General features: G+C 40.8%; 1 protein-coding gene across 1 annotated transcript in view; it reads right to left on the bottom strand.

Moving 5' to 3' along the window:
• DNTT (DNA nucleotidylexotransferase) overlaps positions 1-20,424 on the bottom strand; it is a 35,637-nt gene extending 15,213 nt beyond the window's left edge. Inside the window, exons 1-6 of the mRNA XM_068548991.1 lie at positions 20,201-20,424; positions 8,555-8,729; positions 7,722-7,850; positions 6,281-6,451; positions 5,176-5,247; positions 3,838-3,961 (exon numbers count right to left, since the gene is read on the bottom strand). Coding sequence (XP_068405092.1) covers positions 3,838-3,961; positions 5,176-5,247; positions 6,281-6,451; positions 7,722-7,850; positions 8,555-8,729; positions 20,201-20,403 — 874 coding nt within the window. The 5' untranslated portion in view covers positions 20,404-20,424. The remainder of the gene's footprint in view (positions 1-3,837; positions 3,962-5,175; positions 5,248-6,280; positions 6,452-7,721; positions 7,851-8,554; positions 8,730-20,200) is intronic.
• Between the last annotated feature and the right edge of the window lie 816 nt (positions 20,425-21,240).

The raw sequence follows: 21,240 nt of genomic DNA, 5'->3' as shown, positions 1-21,240 counted from the left end.
CACATTGTGAAATGGTTACCACAGTTGAGCTAATTAGCATACAGTGGAATATTATTCAGCCTTAAAAAAAGAAGGCAATCTTGTCATTCACAACAATGTGAATGAACTGGGGGCATTAGGCTAAGTGAAGTAAATCAGACACAGAAAGACAGGTATTGCATGATGTCACTTATATGTGGAATCTAAAAAATGCCTCTTAGAAGCAGAGAGTACAATAGCAGTTACTAGGGGCTGAAGGGTTGGGGCAGTGGAGACATGTTTGTCAAAGGGCACAAAGTTTCGGATACGCGGGATGAATAAGTTCTGGAAATCTAACGTACAGCATGGTGACTATAGTTAACAATACTCTGCGGTATACTTGAAATTTGCTAAGAAAGTAGATCCTACTTGTTCTCACCAAAAACAAAATGGGGGGGAGCGTCAAAAGTTCTTTATTTTCATGAGCTTAAGTCTACCTCCTAGCAGTTTCACCCATCACTGCTCTCTGGAAAGATGTGGAGCCACCATGTTGGTCCTTCTCACCTCCAGGATCACGGGAGGGAGGAGGCAGGAAGGCCATTTGGCTAGAACATCACGGTCACAAAATTCTCAAAATCAAACTTCCCATGTTATCTCTAAATAAGGACAGTTGCAGAATCATATTGGCAGGACCAAGTGAAGATAACGTTCACACTAATACATCTATAAACTGTGTCCAATACCAAACCACACAGCTTGTGGAACACTATTGTTTTTTATATCAATCCTAAAACTCTCTCTCTCTTTTTTTAAAATAAAGCCACAAGCACAGGGAGATCAGCTCGGTGCTTTGTGACCACCTAGAGGGGTGGGATAGGGAGGGTGGGAGGGAGACGCAAGAGGGAGGGAATATGAGGATATATGTATATGTATAGCTGATTCACTTTGTTATACAGCAGCAACTAACACACCATTGTAAAGCAATTATACTCCAATAAAGATGCTAAAAAAATAATAAAATACATAAAATAAAGCCACATTTTTATTGCAATATGGACATTTTTGCGTGTGGAGCATTTGATTTAAAAAGCAATGCTTTCAGGGGGTTGCTGTGCAACGGGTACAAAGTTTCAGCAGAGATCTGCTGTGCATCGTTGTGCCTGCCACACAATACTCCATTAACAGTACTCTATTGCACACTCAAGAATTCATTAGTAAATGTGATGTAGATCATAGACTTCAATGCAAAAGTTAAAAAGAATCAGGGTTCTGAAGGAAAACAGGAAAATATCTTTATGGTCTTGAGGGTAAGCAAATATCTCTGAAACAGAGCAGGGGTGCGGGGGCACTAACTATAATGAAAAGATTGATAATTTGGATTTCATTGAATATAAGAACGTATATTCATCGAAGGACATTATCAAGCAATGAAGAAACACGCTACCAACTGGGAGAAGATATTTGCATTTTATGTATCTGACACAGTGCTGGTGGGGTGTCTGATAGAGCTAAATCAATAGCTATCCAGCCTCTGACCCAGCAATTTCACTCCTAGGTGTATGCACAAGAGAAATGAGGACATATATCCACAGGTACAAGAATGTTCACAGCCAAAAACTGGAAATAATTCTAATGTCCATCAACAGGAAATGGGTAAATAAATTATGATACCAATGGAAGAAAAATTGCTAAGAGGGTAGATCTCATGTTGTGTTCTTACCATATTTTAAAAAATCAATTTAATAAAATTAAACAAATAATGTATAAATGTGAAAAAAAATGAACAACAATGCTCCATTTGGCTCTTTTTTGATACAAAAATTTCATCACGGCTGATATTCACAGTACAACTCATTTGGTAACCATAAAACTCCTGTGCTTATTCAGGATGTACCTAAACCAAAAGTCATGATTAGCAACAATTTCTTTAAGGACATATGCAGGTATCAGGAACTAACATGGAGATAGTTTAATAATTTGTTGACACCCATGAAAGCAACTTAATTGGCTTTCCTTTTGGGTATGGTAGGGAGGTGAACTTATTACAAGAAACTTATTACCCTGTACAGTGTTATATGTGTGCTGTTATATTTCAGAAACCAATGTGGCATGTGAATCCTCAAGCCTCAGGGAATTAAAACCAAGTATGATTATAAGTAAAACTGAAACAGGGTTTCACCCCTGAATCGTACTTTCAACGTGTTCAGTTAGCTTACCCTTGGCAAAATGCTAAACTATTCCCATTGACAAGTCCATTCATTGTAGCGCTGCCACAAGGGATACATAAAGCCTGGGTTTTTCAGCTATAAGTATGATAGGAAGGCATTCCTCGAGTTCTACATAAAACAAAAGCATTAAATAGTCGGATGGCCATCACTGATGGATTGAGAGAGTAATAGCTGCTTCATTCATCTGTCTGGAAGAACCCAAATAGGAAGAGAAAAATCCAGTTTACAAAGCTGGGGAATTGGGAGCTACTTGGATCCCAAGAACATTCGGTGTCAGTTGATAAAAGTTTTCATCTAAGGGAAACACGGCTTTGCCTCCCACTTTCTCTCTAAGTGTTGACAGCCCTTACTCTCATGCTGAGCCATGTTTAATACTTATGTATATTTTAATACTTATGTATATATTTCTATGGCATCTCTAGAGCTGGTGTACATCACGCTTATTAAGTGTGCACTTTCAGAAGCCCAGAGTATGAATATGGGTCTTTTTTTTCCTTAGGCCCTTTTAGTTCCTATGTGGCATCTTATAAAGCTTATTAGCAATTTTTTGGAGGCTAGCAACTTTATGAAGTTGGGGAATTCTATGGTAGCATTGATGTGAACCACCAAGAATTGATTTCTTCCTCTCCTCTTGCTTGTTTCTTTTCATCACTTAAACAGAAGACAGCTGTTTTCTTTTTTCTTTTCTTTCTGGTCTCCTCTTGTAGAAGATTCCCTTACTTTCATATGATTAAAAATGTTGATGACGTCCTCATTCTTTGTAACTCAGAAGCTATAGTGCTCAGAACTGTGGCTGTGACTTCCTTTCAAATCCCAGTTATATTGTATTTCTATTGCATATTAAAAATAAACATTTAAATCGTACAATTTTTGACCCTGTTTTTTGACATTTCTTGATTGAAAAAAATATACCAGGACCCTCCATAAATAGAAGTGACCAAGCCACCTTCAACCTCCGTGAGGCCCTACCAGGCTTTCAGATGCCTGTCTCTACACTCTCCTGGGTTAAGGAGTCCTGGTTGGGTAGATAAACCCCTGTCTAGATTTCCACCATTTCCCTTCTATGTCCTGGTGTCTTACAGTTTCTAAAGCAGATCCATATTTGTACCAAGAAACAGCTCTAGTTAGTTCAAATATTCTTTACTTCCAACCCTCCAGGTCAACTTTCTGTCTTGGATTCCTCACCCATACCTCTTACTCAGCCAGGACCCAAATATCTGGAAGGGTCAGTTCAGTAAGAACTAGATCAATGGTGCAACCAGGTTTGACGGCGGGATAAAGGAATGACAACAGCCTTCATGCAGGGTATATTTGCTCTGTGCCAGGCTAAGCGCTTTGCCTGCAAGATCTGATCTATTCCCCACTTACATACCGATGTTACCTCCCTTTTATAGATGAGGTAACGAAGGCTCAAAGATTTTAACTAACTTTCTCAAGATCACACGACTGGAGAGTGCCAGAGCCAGGATTTGGATCCAGGTCTGTCTGATTCCAAAAGCTTGGGCTTTTAGCCATAGCATGAAAAGAGGCCAAACAAGAGACCAGCTCACCAAGACTGGAGTTGACGTATGAAGTACAGCAGACAGATCCCTTCCACAACCTGACCAGCCCATGGCAACAACATGAGATTTTTTTAGGAGAGACAATTCACCTGCTTTCTGCATTCTTGTGAATTTCAAGGTTTTGTCCGACCTTATTTTACTCAGAGATCTGAACCCCATCCTGAACCATTTCTCAGACGTCTTCAATCCCACTCCAAATACAGAAGTAAAGAGCTGAAACAAAGGGAAAGGCATGCCTTTAGTTTCTAAAACAATCATTATGTCAATGAAATGATACTTTTCAAGGTCAAGCGATTAAGAAAAGGTGTAAACAAATCTCTGACCTAGTTCCTCCTGAATATGACAAGCAGGTGGGCAATGGTAATTTTTCAGAGGCATTTCTATTTCAGCAGGGTCCCTTCTTGACATATGTTATTACTAAATGAAGCAGAAGTGCGGAGCCAGCTTCTGGCACTGCCGAGGGCTTCCAGATATCCAGTAAGGATTGCCTGCACTGTCAATGTGTGACAACAGGTATCTGTACCCAACCCTTTGCCAAGAGTGCCTTACACACACTCATGCATATTCACCCTCACAATTTAAAGAGGGATGCACGTGCAGGTTGCATAAATTCTCCACCATCACACAACTGGTAAGTGTCAGAGCCCAGACTCAACCCAGTCTGTCTGCCCTCTGAGCCTGGCCTTCTGCCCTCGACCAAAGTATAGCCTGAGCATCACTTCTGAACCCAAGGGATTGGTAGGTGGAAGTCTCTGGCCCCTACAACTCCAAGGTAGGGAACATTGGGTGGTAACAAACCCTGCTTCAAAGTAGACAAGGATTCAGTGAGGAGCAGGTTTCTTAAAGAACAGGTTTGTTTTGTCTCACAGTCTTAGTGTACCCAGGAGTGACAGACCCTTGGGAGGTAAGGTCATTTGTATCTCACCATAGCATGGCAATAAGCCCGAGCACCCATATTTATTTAGGCATCTGCTTCCTAGACCACTGCTATGGACTGAATTGTGCCCCTTCCTCCCAAATTCATATGTTGAAATCCTAACCTCCAGTGTGATGGTATCTGGAGATGGGGCTTTTGGGAGGTAATTAGGTTTAGATGAGGTCATGAGGTGGGTCCTCATGATGGGATTAGTGCCTTTATAAGAAGAGACACCAGAGAGTTTGCTCTCTCTCTGTGTCATGTGAGGGCACATTGAGAAGGAGGCCGTCTGCAAACCAGGAAGAGAGTCCTAACCAGAGCCCAACCATGCTGGCACCCCAATCTCAGATTTCCAGGCTCTAACTGTGAGAAAATAAATATTTGTTGCTTAAATCACTCAGTCTGCGACATTTTGTGATGGTATCCCAAGCTGACTCACACAACCACTTAGAATAAGTAATAGGATTAACTGAAAAACCATTTTTGATAAATACATATAAAAATCACGTACTTTGAAGGACTGATATCGTTCATCATTTAACACAGCTTTAACTTCAGAACTTTCTCCATCTTCAATAATTTCCTGCATGAACAGTTGAAAAATATATTACATTAGTGATGTTAACTGCAGTCTAAGATTTTCAAATCCCCAGATCTAGTAGCTTAATTTTTCATGAAATACACCTGTTGTATACAGGATATTTCCTTAGCTGATCTGGAGAAAACAAGACATTTCCTGCTTGAAAAGTCTCAGGTTATTATATTTCCAAGGACCCCTTTACAATCCTCAAGGAGGAAGGTACAGAATGATTAGGGTCCAAATCTACAGAACACCAAACCAAAAGATTCACTGACAAAGGTGTGTCTAAATATTTGAGATAGTTTTCTTTTCAATGAATATAAACTAGCTGAAACAAGAGGACTTTTCATCTGAGCCAGTTAATTTTGGACCCATTGAAAAGCTAATCTGGGTTCAAGCCCTTATAATGTCTAGCTCAGAGCCACCCAACATCCTCTAAATAGAGTTGGGATTATTTCCCTTGAATAATTTACCTTGAGCTTGACTATATTGAAACTTACTCTTGGATGACCAATTTGCCTTGCTGGGGAATCCTTAAACATCATTAAATAAATAACTACCCATCCCTGGCTCTCTTCTTAGGATATACAGGTAGAGATGCAGAATCAGCTCCACTGCCCATCACCCCCACCACCATTCCGAAGGGCAACGTCCCCTGAGTGGAAGTGAGGTTCTTCACACAGCCTGTGTTCGAGGTCATAGCCTCCTCTCCCGTTGAGCTTTTAGGTCACTAGAGTCTTTCACTGTGATTAATAATACGGGAGAGTTATTTTCCCACTAGCTGACCCCACATAGCTCCAGGAGAGAAAATATTGGAGTGTGAATTACACATGTGTATATGTGTATCTATCTATCTATGTAATATATATGTTATATAATATATATATCTATATAATATATATTAGAGAAAAAGGAAAATAAGTCATGAATACCACATCTATATAGTTAACAGGAAAATCCATTAACTGCATCTCTCTCTCTCCCTCCTTCCCTCCCTACCTATCAGGAGTTGGGACGAATCACCTTTCACCCTTACCTCTATGACATACTTCACTTTGTCCCCCAGGCAGGGAATTCCTTCTGTGTCCTTCATACTGATGATTGTGAAAGGCAGAGATTTAAGTACAGAAGCTGCTCTCATAAATTCCAGACAAGAGACTTCATTTTCTTTAAACTCATAATTTTCAGCCAATACCTCAAAGGCATCCTGAAGAATACAACCAGATGAGCAAAACACAGTCTGTTTCCTAGCCCCTAGCCCCCGAGCCAGCAGTCACTTGCAAACACCTCTTGCTCTCTGTTAAGTATTAGAACACCTCGTGACTATTTCCTCAAAGATCAGGATTGGGTGTCCTGTACTTTTGCACCCCTCCCTTGGTGGATGAGCGGAATTGAGTTGAAAAGACAGGCCACAGAGTGCTTTGTAAGGAAACTTTGAGTTCTCTGCCATTAGATATTCAGGAGAGATATAGCTATAAAATGATATTGTGCTCACTGCATCTTCCTAGTTGTTACTTGGCATGATCCTTCCCTCTTGGCTGACTTTCCTACCAGCCTGTGACCAGGATTCTGTCTTGATCACTGGGAAGCCCCATCTCTTATCTCATACGTGAAATATAGTCAGCACTTAGCATAGGCTTGTTGAATGAATGGGTATAGTCATAAGTGGCACAAACCCACAAGCAGGGTTATTTAAGGTTGGGGGTTATTTAAGGTAGGGCACGTTTGCATTTCTGGCAGAGGAGGAAGCAGCTGCAGCTGTGTGGCATGATGCTCAGTGTGCCCAGTAGCTACAATTTCCTGGTGCTCCTTGCACACGTGGGGCTAGAAGACTAGAAAGGAGAAGTTTGTATTTGATATACTAATGCAAGTTTTATCTATCTGACTACTGACTCTAGGCTGGAGGACAAGCAGTTATTGGCTTGTTCGGGTCATTTGAAACATAATTATTGAACTTCAGGGCTGAATTTAGAGATGATCTAGCTAATTCCTTTTTGAGCAGATGAGGAAACTGAGGCTCAGAGAGAGGAACTGACTTGCCCCAGCTGGTTAATATCAGAGAGGCTGAATCCAGGTCTGCTGACTCTCAATCCTCTGGCTTCCCAGCAAAAGCTGTTTATGCACAATTGCTATTTCTATGTAATTTGTTCTTACTATGTAGTGGACTAATTACAGTACATATTTGTTTTTTCAGAATATTTGCCTTTGATAACTGTTGTGTCCATTAATGACAACTCCCGATAAATAGTAACCTACTGTCTCTAAAGAATGTGCTCTGAATATATTTGTCTATTTCCATGACAAAAGGAGACCCATTCTTGACAGAAAGAAGAACCAGAGATCAGGTTAGGGGAGTGGGTAAGAGTGTGAAAAACATTCCTAGATTTTCAGGAATATTCATAACTTAATTTGGAGATTCATGGAAAGAAGCAGAAAGCCCTGCATTTGCTCTAGGTGTTGTTGTAAATCTCCATTACCGTGAATATGTGGTTCCAGTTGTTTAAAGTGGTTCTTCTCTGACACGCGTACTGAGAGATCTTTTTTACAGCAAGTGGTGGAGTCTTCTGGAAGCCTGGGTTGGGAGTAGCTGAATAGTCTGTTCTCACCTAAACAAATGCATAAGCATCCATTTTAAATAACAAATAATAGTGGTAATAATAATAGATGTGTATGAAGAAAAAGGCAGTTTGATGGCAATTGTCTCTGGAAAGAGAATAAAATTATAGGAGGCTCAAATTTTATGTTATATGCATCTCTAATATTTGAATTTGCTATAATTAACATGTATTATTTTTGCAATCTGAAAAAATAACATGAAAAAAAACTACCAATTAAATATCATTTTTCTTTTCTGTGAACTTATGTAGTTATGGTCCGTTGGTGATGGGTGTGGAATTAAGAGCTTAACTTTATTTTTTTCTTTATGAATGATCACAGTAAGAAAAAAAATAAGAACCTTCTACTTTTCTGACTGCTAGACATCAAGACTTCAATATTTTGAAATATTTGTGTATAGACTTGTTTGTAAAAATAGCTACCATTTATCAAGTGCATATATAAATCAGGCTCTGTCTTAAGCACTTTACATGTGTGTTATTCTAATCCTCATAACCATCTTACAAGATAGGCAGGCACTATTGTTCTCATAATGTAGAGGAAGAAACTGAAGCTCAGAAAAGCTAAGTGACTTGCCCAAGGTCACACAGGGAGTAAGCAGAGAACCTGGGGTTTAACTCAGGTCTGTTGATTCTACAGCCCATGTTCTTAATCATAAGCGAAAGGCAATGAAAATCACATTCGTGACACTTACAACAAGCTGGTGTTTTCCTGTAATCTCCACCGGTTTTCCTGCTCCCATACTTTCTATCAGCCAGGAGACGTCGAGGAGTTCTAGCTGTGAGCTGGCTCTTACGTTCTGTACCTGAAGCCAGTCAAGAACCTCTGAACCAGAGTTGTTTTCTGCCACAATGTGAGTGACAGAATCACTGCAGAATGCAAGACAAAGTTACCAGCTGAAGGGACTTTTGAAATGAGAAGCTCTCCTCTTTCCCTGAGGTGTTTCAGAGCATTCCATCTGATGGAGAAAGACGCACAGTAGACCTGACCATAGGCACGGAGAAATAGGCCTCCATGCAAGGGAATTCTATTTAAATTAGTGTAACAACAGTGGTCTACGTTACATATCAGATGCAAGAAAAATTAAGAAAACATTAGTAAGATTGTGGTGTCAATGGAAAACCAAGGTCCAGAGAGGATGGAGGATAAAATCGTTCTTAAATTAGCACCTTGCACTCTGCCTGTGGCTTTGATGTGCCACTTCCTTTTTATTTGTAGAGGGCTTTAACCCAGTGCCTTTCAAACTTATTTGTGACCCACAGTTAGAAACACATTTTATATCATCACCCCAAATAGAGATAGATGTAGATGTCGATATGCTTATAACATCCCACTAAATTGATCTCACAACCCATTAATAGGAGGTGACCAGCCTTTGAGAAATATTGTTTTACATGTTTTTCAAAGCACAACCCTGTGACGTATGGCCCTGTATCTTTTCCCTAGTAAGTACTGAGCACTTACAATGTTTTTCAGCACTGTCCAAGTACTTTACATACATTATCTCATTTAATACTCACATAGCTCCTCAAGTAAATGTCATACTAGTCACACTTCAAAAATGAGGAAACTGAAGAACAGAGAGGTTAAGCACATCCTGAAGGTCACACAGCTGGTAAATGATATTTATCCTTTTTGCCTGTCTTTTCTGGGTCAAGTATGTTATTTCTAGTTTTTAAGAAGTCTTCACAGTCAGCATTATATCATTGGAACTAATAATTTTTAAGGCTCCTTCAGTTCAAATAGTCTATGAATCTGGGAAATAACAAGAGAAAATAGCGTACTTAGGTATCTAAGAGAAAAAAATAGATTTTCTCTTCTTTTTCCCACTTCTCTTGCTTGACTTCTTCTTTCTCCTTCTCCTTTTCTTGACTGACTCTTGGATTCACTGGGTATTTTTTGGTTCACTGTTATATGCGCAGCCCTAGGTTTCTTGTGGTGGTGATGGGTACCGAAGAAGAAAAGGGAAGTCTCTGGGCATCAGTATCTTATGTTAACAGTATGTTATGATAAGACACAAGACATGGGCAGGATCTGCAAATGGTACACAGAGAGGGAAAAGAATTTGGTGTGGGCTGGGAGAGGTGGATGGCTTTGTGGAAAAGCAGGATTTGTGCCCTGTCTGGGTGGATGGGAGGGATAAGGTACCTGGTAGGCAGAACTTTTGGTCTTACTGGAAGAAAAGGTTCAGAGGAAAGGAAGGAGAATGGCCTGTACTGGAGCGAAGAATTCATGTTGGGAAGTAGTTGTAGATGTGTCTGAGTACCGCATTACAGAGGGTCTTGGAAGCCTGGTTGAAGAAGTTGGATCTTGTTTTGTGGGATTATGGAGCCACTGAAGGCTTTTGTGAGCAGGACATGGATAGCGTTGTCGTGTTATTTTAAGAGACTAATCTGTTACACACAATGATTTGGAAGGGCGAGTCATGGGTTGGGGAAAGGTGGGGAGCTACTTAGGAAGACAAATCACTGGACCAGATATAAGATGACTTTAACCCCACTCTGGTTCCTATAGCTCTAGAAAGGAAGGCAAAGAAGACATATGACGGACAGCTGGCATCGCCTATAAAAGATGGTGTGGAGAATAGACTCAAATATGACTCCAGCATATCTATCACACTCAAGTATTATCACTTTTGGTAAAAATAGGGATTTAGGAAGTTGCATCTCTTTGGGGGAAGGGGTGGGGGAGTGGAATTGAAGTTTATTTCTGGCATGCTGCATTGGAAGGATGGCTGGAGATCAGAGCTGAGACCATCTGGATGGCAGGATGTGCAGCAGGCCCAGGCAGAGATAAGTCAGGGTAAAACAACCTTTTATAGGGGATGAGGGAAGACGGCTAGCTGCTTCCCTATTCCAGATCCATATAATTCCAAAGATTATTTATGGTAAACTTCTTGAAAGATTGTTTATGTCAAGACTTGAACAACGAAAGACTTAACAGGGCTACATAGTAAGTATTATTCCTTCTATATTTCTGCCCTTTGAAGGGAAATTTTACTATTACATTATTTATTATAATATTTATTCTTATTATTATAGATAGGGTTTGGTCTAAACCTCAGAGGGAGCAGGGTGTGCTGAGGAGGAGCTCTGGGGCTCAGTGTCCAAATTTAGACCCTTCATCATCCACTCTTGTACCACCATCCCCCAGTGGGGATATCTGAGCTCACCCTATTGGATGAGGACCACATTTGTCTCTTACTGAATTCATATAAGCGTATTTGTGAATATAGGCTATACATCATATGAAGGAAGACTCTGATATAGACTTCCAACCCCTGCTCATTAAGCAACTAGCAAACAAAACAAAACAACAACAACAACAATAAAGCACATACAAAAACAAAAAATCAAACAAACATTCACATTGTGCTATTCAGAGTTCAGTACTGTTTGTCACTCGTTCCCACAAAGTAAGAGCTTGAAAGTCAGCATTAGGAACTTTGACATCATCACAGTACAGTCATATCTTAGAGATCTTGCAAGTTCGGTTCCAGACCACCACAATAAAGCATTTGTTCACTTTCTGTTCTGAGCCCTTAGCAGATAGTATTACCAAGAAGGGTCACCCCCTCTGGTATGTTCTGCTACCAATGTCTTACTGCTGTGTTGTGGCAGCCATTTGCTGATACAGTGGTTTTCTCTCTGCCATGGAGACTCCAGTATTGAAAAGACTAATAATATTTGAATATTACCGTGTGCCAGAATCATGGTAGGCACATTTCGTACACTACCTCATTTAATTGTCAATAACACTATGAGATACGTATGATTATCCCCATCTAAAAATAAGAAAAGAGAGCTTTTGAGAGACATTAAAAATTCACCCAGCTAATAATTGGTGGAGCTGAAATTTGATCTGAGGTCTGTTTTAATCTAGAATCTGTGTACTGGGGGACTTCCCTGGTGGTCCAATGGTTAAGACTCCATGCTTCCACTGCATGGGGTGCTGGTTCGATCCTTGGTAGGGGAAATAAGATCCTGTGTGGCACGATCAAAAAAATAAAATAAAATAAAACCTGTGTGCTAGACCACACTGAGCTGCCCCTCTGTGACTTTGTGCTTAATTCCATGGCTCTGGCGAGAGCTATTCCTTTTCTCAAAAGGAACACCATCAGGATGAGTATCATTATCACCACCACCACCATCATCATCATCACGAGGAAGATTCTCTCCGAAGTGCAGAAATAGAGATGGGCTAACACTTCCTACATGACACTGTTAGACACTCTCTCCCTGCTGCTGCCACATAGGATTCATGTTTTGATGTTTTATGTCCAGTATAATATGGGCTACAGTGAGGACTGTCCCAGAAAGTCTGAAAGAACAGTTGCTATGGCTACACACCAGGATGGAGAAGTCACAGAGGGGATGTCAGGCTCCCTGAGCTCTGGATTTTGTCTAAACTTCCGAGGGAGATAGATGTGCTCAGGAGGAACCCCCGGGGCTCCTCTTCCAAATTCAGGTCCCTCACCAGCCACACTTACCACCCCCTGCTCCTCCACACCATCTCTCACCTAGGGTATCTCTGGACTCAGCCCTGCCTCTAACAGAGACATTCAGAATGCCTGGGGATGTGGGGGAAGGGTGCTGTAAAACAATCAACAAACAATTAAATACTGGTATATACGAAAGAAAAAGACTAGAGAGAAACATTCCAGACAATCAGCAAGAATAACAATAACTATGAGCATGCACGCGCGCGCGCGCACACACACACGCACACACACACGCGCACACACACGCACGGATATATTCTTACTCAATCCGCCCAAGAGTCTTATGAGGTGGGCAATAAAATTTCAAATGAGAAAACCAAGCCTACAGAGGTTACATGAAGCCAAGATTCAAACCCAGGTGTTCATGGCTCGAGCAATCTCTTAACGTTCTGCTAGACTGTGGTTAGACCCCTGTGCGAGGTTTTGTTTGTTTTAAGCATTTTTCTATATTTTCCCATTTTCTGTTATGAACCATCTTTCATCACTTTTCTACTTAAAGGAAAATTCATACACATGAAAATAAATACACATGAATGTCATTTTCAGGGGCAAATCAACCTGGGATTGGGGCTGAGGTAGTCTCTGCCTTGGCCCCAAAGACCTGGGCTTTCTTCTTATGATAAAAGGTGGCAGCGAGCCTCAGGCAGTCATCTTCAATCTTTTCTAAAGACCCCAAGGCAGTGCTGAGACGGCTGTTCCTGAAATATCAGTGGATTCCATTCTTTAAGTGCATCTAGTTTCTTAGCCATGACCAATTAATAGTGCCTTGGACTAGGTTTGGGAGGTTGTGAACCAATTACAGGAATCCTGAACTAGGATTTGTCCTTCAGCTTCCCACGGGGAAAACCATGCAGGGTCCTCTTCTTCAACTGGTGCTGAACTGAAATGTGCTTGACTTGATCCTTGGCATCCCTAAGGGCAGGGACAGGGTTATAATCATGCCTGGCGCCCAGCTCACGGTCAGATTTATAGTAATGGTCAATAGAGAGCCCACTAGTAGAACGAATTGATTAATCTATAGCTCTAAAGGAAAGTTTCTAAAATTCTAGCGTCTACTAGAGACACACAGGAAGGTGGACTAAAATTCAGATGCCTGAGCCTTATTACCAGAGATTCAGATTCAGTAAATCTCACCTAGAGCCCAGAAATATGGATTTTCACAAGCTCCCTTGGTGATTCTGACATAATCAGTCAGTTCTAGTTATCTAGTTGGTGCACAACCAACAATCCCAAAATGTAATGGCTTTGAAAAGGAACAGTTTTGTTACGTCTCGCAATTTTGTGGGTCAGGAATTTAGGCAGCTCAGCTGGGCCATCCTTCTGTTCCATATACAGCTGATGGAGGTACTGATGTCCCACACAGCCTGCGTGTCTGGCACCTTGGTGAGGGTGGCTGGGAGGCTGGGCTCAGCAGCATCGATCGACCTGTGCACCTTTAAGTGGTCTCTCTCAGGGGGAACTCAAACTTCTTACCTGAGGCTCTGGGGTCCAAGGAACAGCAGAAGCCTCAGGGCCTTTTATGAGCTAGCCCCCAAAGCCACATAGTGTCACTTCTGCTGTACCCTATCGGGTACACCAGCACCGCCCCCCAATGCAAGGAAAGGGAAAATAGTCCCTGGCACTCCATGGGGGCCACCATATTTCAAAACCACCTCACAGCCCAAGAACTCCACCTTGTGAAACGGTGCTATAGAGAAAGATCGCTCTTTACCTGCCCCAGCTTAGATCTGATCCCCATGCTGGACTTGGGGCTTAATTACAGCAATGTTTCCCCACATGGTACTCATTTCTCTGCAGGCACATGAGATAATTTTAGGGAGTACACAACTGAACATTTCAAAAGTTTATATGTTTATTAAATCTATATGTTTAAATTATGTATATCAGACCCATGGTTTTTATGATTATTATTCCTTAAGATAGGGCTAAACTACAATGATTCCGTTTAGGGGCAATTAAAAGAAACACATTAGATATATAATAATACATATGGTAAAAGATATTATAAGAATCATGAATGTGGCCCTCAGATGTCCAGAAACCTCTAAACTGAAAGGTTAACTCACAAATCTCAGTTCCGATTTTTTTTCTCAGATACCAGTATCCCTGATCTTCCTGTCTTTCTTTCCCCAGTTGGTCCTGCCTCTTGATACAATTAGAAAAACTCTCCATGAGGAAAGAGGCAGCCATCCTTCTTTGCCAGGAGCCAGACTGACACCCCAAGCTCATTCCTGCAGTCCTCATGGATGGTCACCTGCTTTTTTCTTTGTCTTTAAAACTCTTTTCTTTCCCTGGAGAGTGCATTCTTTTTTTTTTTTTTTTTTTTTTTTTTAAATTAAAGTATAGCTGATTTACAGTATTGTGTTAGTTTCAGGTGTACAGCAGTGATTCAGTTTTTTTTCCAGATTATATTCTATTATAGGTTATTACAAGATATTGAATATAATTCCCTGCGTTATACAGTAAATCCTTGTTGCTTACCTATTTTATGTATAGCAGTTTGTATCTGTTAATTTCTTAATTCTTTCCATCTGACATAGGACTTAGTTTGTAAACAATAACTTTAAATAGTTATTTATAGTTGAGCAGAGACATTCACAGTTTAAAAAAATCCTCTTGCCCATTTCCCTAGCAACTGATGTTTCAGAATCCCTGACACCGAAAAATCAAGGTAGTTTTATTTGGTTTTATCGCACAATCTTACTAGCACCAGTAAAGCCAAGTTTCTATTTCCAGCCCTTGATATACTTAAGACTGAGAGGGTCTTGCCTTGATTTTTTGACCCACAGTAAATGAGACTATGAACATTTTCATTAATTTAAAGTCCACAAATTTTGAAATAGAAAGTAATTTGGACCAGAGCAGGACTGATTTTTACATTGCATGCTCTTGAACTCAGAAAAATAAAGTCTTCATTACTTTGCTGATTACAAAGGTAATACAGGTGCCTTGTAGAAAAAAAAAATTTAGTGACAAAAATTACTCTTGGTAATCATAAGTTCTTTTGGTTGGTTTCATATTCACCAGGTAAATCATTCTTTGAGCAAATATTTCCTGAAGCCTACTCTGTGTAAGAAAACTGTCAAGGGTATGAAGATGAGGTCTACACAATGGCCCAGATGACGCCCTTGCCCTTGTGAAGTCAGGGAGGGGTAACTGGATGAGATCAGGAGCAAACCCAAGTGGAAGAGCCGGGGGCCAACCCTAGGCCATGGATCACACCTGTGTCCACGGAGGAAGTTTCTTCCTCTAGGAAGGCTTCCAGGAGTTTAGGTCTTAGATGCAGAGAGGTGCAGGGAGGAGCCATTCAAGGTTGGGGGAGAAAGAGTGAGAAAAAACCATAAAGAGAAACCAGTGAAGATGTGTTTGGACATTGGACCTAGAAGAGGCCTAGAGATGGACCAGTTCAACATCGTATTTTCTAGAGCAGGTAACAGCTCTTTCATCTGGTGTTCAGTTTATTTTGCAAACAAAGACTTTTAATATTTTTATTTGAGATACCACAAATTTGAAGTGATCAGACATTGTCAAAGATAAACAGAGCTGGACACTACTGAAAGCAGTAAGAATAGATTTTATTCAGTAATAACTATTGCAATAGGGAAGAGGGTCCAGCATGAATGGAACTCAACTTCGAGGGAACAGAAGTCAGGAGACCTTGTAAAGGCTGGAGTGTGGGAAAGGCACAGAGAGGCATTAAGAGGGTTGGTCCTTGTGACTTGGCCACCTGGATTTGCTAATTGCTGCTTATTCAGACAAGAAAACGTCTGGAATCTTTGTGACAGGAGGCAGTGGTGCAAGTTAGAGCAAGGGGCCCACTGAAGTTAGGCCTTTACCTTCCCGCAGAGACCGGGGGTGAGAATTATCTCCTTGGATGTTTGCTCTCAGGTCCTTGAGAAGACAGTTCTGGGCGGTTGGAAGATTTACATCTCAAAGGGGCAGAGAAAGGGTTTATAATGGCAAGGTTTCTAAAGTAACTGCTCTAAGAGGGGGTTCAGGGGTCTATCTGTCTATTGCCCGGTTTTGGTTGGAACAAATAGTAAATTCTTCTGGTAACCTTGAGCTTTCTCAGGCAGGCATTTTAAGGTGGGGCCAGGGGTACAATCCTAGGGACATGGCCTTAAGCTGCTAGAAGCCACGCTAGAGTTTAGTCAAGGAAAGAGTCTTTATCAACATTCAGGTGAAAAACCATGGATTTGACTACCAGGAAATTCTTTGAAGACAATAGTTTTGGGATACTGAGTGAGGCAGAAGCCACATTTCAAAAGTTACATAGTGAGTGGATGGAAACCAAAATGACACAAGAAGGCTCGAAGTGTTGGGTAGGAAAATGCCAATTTTTTAAAAAAGAGGAAGACGAGTACATACTTGGAAAATACATTATGCTATCTTTTCATGCTAGGTGACAACAAAGGTACAGTTCCTGACTCCCCTGTCTGATTTTAAACTCTTTGCTTGCAGGGTTCAAGTCTTCTACTATTTTTTGTCTCCAGAACCTGACAAATATTGTGCAGAGTGGGTACTAACAGAACCCTTTATATGTGATGCCATGATGGTATATCTTGCTTTCAGTAAAAACAATGCCTTCCAAAGGTACCCTTGTAGACAAATTATGCAGGTCCAGGAAGGGCAAAAGTATCCTCTGATGGGTTTCTACAGCTTGAACAGTGGAACTCAGCAACTGTTAATCTGCTGGGCGATGTAACCATGGAGATCCACCCTTCCTACCCAGCTCTTTCTTCTTCAACATCAATGATTTAGGTCAAGACATAGATGGTAGGCTTAGCTAATATGTTCATAGAGGAGGGTTGATGCAGATAAAGTTTTAAAATAGCTCAAAGTACTGGAATCAAGGATAAAAGAAGAACGTGACAAACACTAGATTCTGATCCTTCTCTAGCTTGTCCCAGCTAGAGTAGCTCGAATGGTATGAAGCTGCTCTAAAATTTAGGATGTTGGCCATGGAATAAAATTCAGAAACGTTTTTAATGAATGTGCACAGATGCCTCAAAGATCTTGACACCTCTCCTGATTTATATTTTAAGAACCAGCTTCCTATGGCACATGGAATAGCATGTCTTTTGCAATATAACATAAATATTAATGAAGTCCAATCCAAATATAAAGATACAGTGCACATATGCTAGAAATTTAAATAGTTCCAGATAGTTCTATGCATTCAGGCACACCATTTCTAAGCTGTGTGTTCAGGTCCAGGTAAAGTGGGAATCAGATTTTTCCTCAAATTTAATCCTCCTGGCAGCCAAAGAATGTGTTAGAAACTATGGAGATTACTGTCTATTTTCAGAGCATTTTTTTTTTTTTAGCTCCTCTTTCTCTGAATCCTATATATCAAAAGGAGAGATCTAGCTGTTCTTATGGAGAAGTATCCTTTCTTTTAAAAAACAACTTCCTTTATTTTCATTTTAAAAATATATGTTTATTGTAAAAACATTTGGAAAACACAGAGCATAAAAGCAGCCATAATGTCTCCCTACGACCTCCTCCGCCTACTACCTAATCTCTCCCTACTACCCCTTTCCCTACAAAATAGCCGATTTGATGGGTTTCCTTCCTTTCTTTGTTCTATTTATTTATGTCATTTGATCTAGTTCGGAGTGTGGAGAGAGAGCCCTCTCCTTAGGGTTTTACTGTAAAGGTCAATGGATTCAGCTAAGTAACAAGAAAACAACCACACTTTACATTTGCATAACTGTTTTAATTTATCCAAGTACATTGACATCCATCATCACATGTGGTATCACATCAGATGAACTAGACCATTTATCAGGAAACTAAGGTCAGAGAGAAGAGGGGGGTCTTGCCCCACATCACATGGCTGGGAAGGGTCAGAGCCAGAATTTGAGGTCTCTAGATTTCTTATCTAGAGATTTTCCCCTACAATAATTTCCATTGTCTTTTCCAGTTAAAGTCTATATAACTATGTATGGAAATTCCGTTTGAGAGCTAGGACTTCTACTTCTTGTGGTTTATTTTTGTGCCATAGAACACATTTGTATTTAATGTGTCTTCTGAGCAGCCAGCCTGGGAACTTTGCCACCGTCATATCACAGCAGCAGTTGGCTCACCGTGCGCCAGTTTCCTCTGTCGCCTGAGCAGCTGGGCTCGGTCCCTGGCAGCAAAGCTGCCTGTTGGGCTCTTTTGTCAAAAGAAGAAGCTTGCCGCCCAGCGTCTCTCCTAGTACCTGCCTCAGCCACCGTGTGCATATTCGTAGCTGTGCCTGTAACTAAACTAGCCAGCTCTTGCTGGAAGTGTGGACATTTCAACAGAGATCTTTCTATGTAAGTGATCCCTTGACCATCTGGCTCTCACCTTCCTGTCTGGCCCTTGCCAAATTTCTTTACCACAAAAAGCAGTTCCATATTTGCTAAGGCTTCTTACTTCTACTTTTTCAGTTTCCTTTTTTTCAATTTCGGTTTTTAGCCACTTACCTACGTCATCTTTCCCCCTCCTGATTCCAATATTTTATGTAAGTCTGTTAAATAAGGCAGACTCAACAATTGGATGACATCTATGATTTTGTGGAAGGGATGTTTCAGTGAGATTTTGAGCTTAACATCCCAAATGAGATAGGGGTTAAAAAGGAAAAAAGAGGCAGGAGTTGGGGGAAGGAGACCATGTAAAGAGAAATCGGGTGAGGGAGACCATGGGAAACTCAGGAATTTCTGAATGGGGCACTTTAGTAATAAATAAATAAATAAAATGTTTCTATGAGATTGACTCTTCATATGAATTATGGGTATTGTGAAAATTATCATATCTGATTATTGACTTTTGACATATGTTTCTCTAGCGATTTGAAACTGGCACTTCATCAGGAAATGCTTGTCAGTTTTATTTTTTAACATCAAAGACTGTCTTCAAAGTAAAAATGTATTTTCACACAGAATTCTTATAGATTTTCCTGAAAAAAAAAAATGTGGTCAACCTATTCCTTGGGCAATCAAAGCCAGCCAATTGCATTAATTATCATTCTTTATTCATTACAAGCCCTCTGGCAATTCTGTTTGGAACTATTTATGCCAAGGTTCTAATACCATTTTTATCTGAATTTTGTTTTGTTTGAGACCAGTGAAAAGTTTACGTAACTGTTAGAAAAAGAGCAAGGCCGATGCTGGGATGTGAGCGGGTTTGTGAGTGAACAAGTTGAGGTGCCCCACACGTTTGCTTCAACTGCCTTCTTTTCTGGGCTCTGAGCTCATCACTCTCAGCGTGGTGTCCATCACCCCTGGACAGAGCTGCCCCTGAATCTTTAACCAGCATCCCTCTCTCTACAAATCCCACTCAGACTGCTGTTTAGAAAAACATGATCAAAGCCACATTTAGGTGCCTATGGTGAGCCAGCTAGTAACTCATCCTAGCCCATCACAGACACTACCCACCTCAGCACAGTCAGATGTACAGCTCAAGGGCCAAGCAATCAAACCACTCTTTTTGCTTCCAAGCAGCTGACAGTTTTTGATTGAACTCAGTGGTGCTTTAGTTTAATTTGGTCAAGAACAAACCCGAATGGTTTCATCATTGAACTTCCCAACTAGGTTTCTGTTGATCATCCCTAGATACCTCATCTCATAATAGTGAAAGGCCAAAAAAAAAAAAAATTTACCTTATCTTTTGGTGCCAACTGGTTTCAATATAATTGCATCAAATCCCCACTCATCTTATTTCCCTTAACTAATTGCCTCAAATTTGTTCTTTAATTTCATACCTGTTCTCCCAGTGGGAGTGTCACCTCTTCTGTAGGTGGAGGAAAACACGGGTTCCTTGGGTTCCAAAGAAGCCCTGCTTATTCACAAACTGAAATCCGTGATGTCTCACCTGAGCTCATTTTCAACCCTGAATCCTTTCCTTCGAGCCAGCTCCATGAGGAAGGTTCTGCGGGTGGTTCCCATTTTCTTCTCCAAAATGAAGAGGACCAAATCTCGAAACTTGATGTCATAAGAAGGGGAGGCCATCGAGGCACCCACCTGCCTGGGTCTCTTCTTCCGAGGGCCCGAAGGGGCCACGTGCAGTGGATCCATGGGAAGAGACTGCTGCTGCCTCTGTCTGTGCCATCAAGTGGTGTCTCCAGAAGTGAGGGAGAGCCTGCCCCTCCTTCATAAGGAGCCCTGATGTCATCTCACCACCTCACTGGGCTCTGCCCTGTTCATGACTTCCTGCTGAAGATCCATGGGGAATTGCTACCTCTGTTCATTTGTCCAGTACAGAGATGATAATGGAAATGGTAAATTAACCATGGTAAATTAACTTTTGCGTTCCTATGCATAATCTCAGCAGATCCTCAGAATAACCTTTTGAGGAAGGTAGGGAAGCATCATTTTCCCCATGTTATTAATTAATTAATTAATTAATCTATTTACTTATTATAAATTTCTTGAGACCCCTCTTGTCTTTATTTATTTATTTATTTATTTTTTAACATCTTTATTGGAGTACAATTGCTTTACAATGGTGTGTTAGTTTCTGCTTTATAACAAAGTGAATCAGATATGTGTATACCTATATCCCCATATCTCCTCGCTCTTGCGTCTCCCTCCCACCCTCCCTATCCCACCCCTCTAGGTGGTCACAAAGCACCGAGCTGATCTCCCTGTGCTATGTGGCTGCTTCCCACTAGATATCTATTTTACGTTTGGTAGTGTATATATGTCCATGTCACTCTCTCACTTTGTCCCAGCTTACCCTTCCCCCTCCCCGTATCCTCAAATCCATTCTCTAGTAGGTCTGTGTCTTTATTTCCGTCTTGCCCCTAGGTTCTTCATGACCATTTTTTATTTTTTTTTAGATTCCATATATATGTGTTAGCATACAGTATTTGTTTTTCTCTTTCTGACCTACTTCACTCTGTATGACAGACT

The sequence above is a fragment of the Eschrichtius robustus genome, chromosome 7, assembly GCF_028021215.1.
Source record: "Eschrichtius robustus isolate mEscRob2 chromosome 7, mEscRob2.pri, whole genome shotgun sequence".
In the NCBI taxonomy this organism is placed as follows: domain Eukaryota; kingdom Metazoa; phylum Chordata; class Mammalia; order Artiodactyla; family Eschrichtiidae; genus Eschrichtius; species Eschrichtius robustus.
Note: the sequence above shows the minus strand (reverse complement) of the source record. Positions and strands in the feature narration are given on the sequence as shown.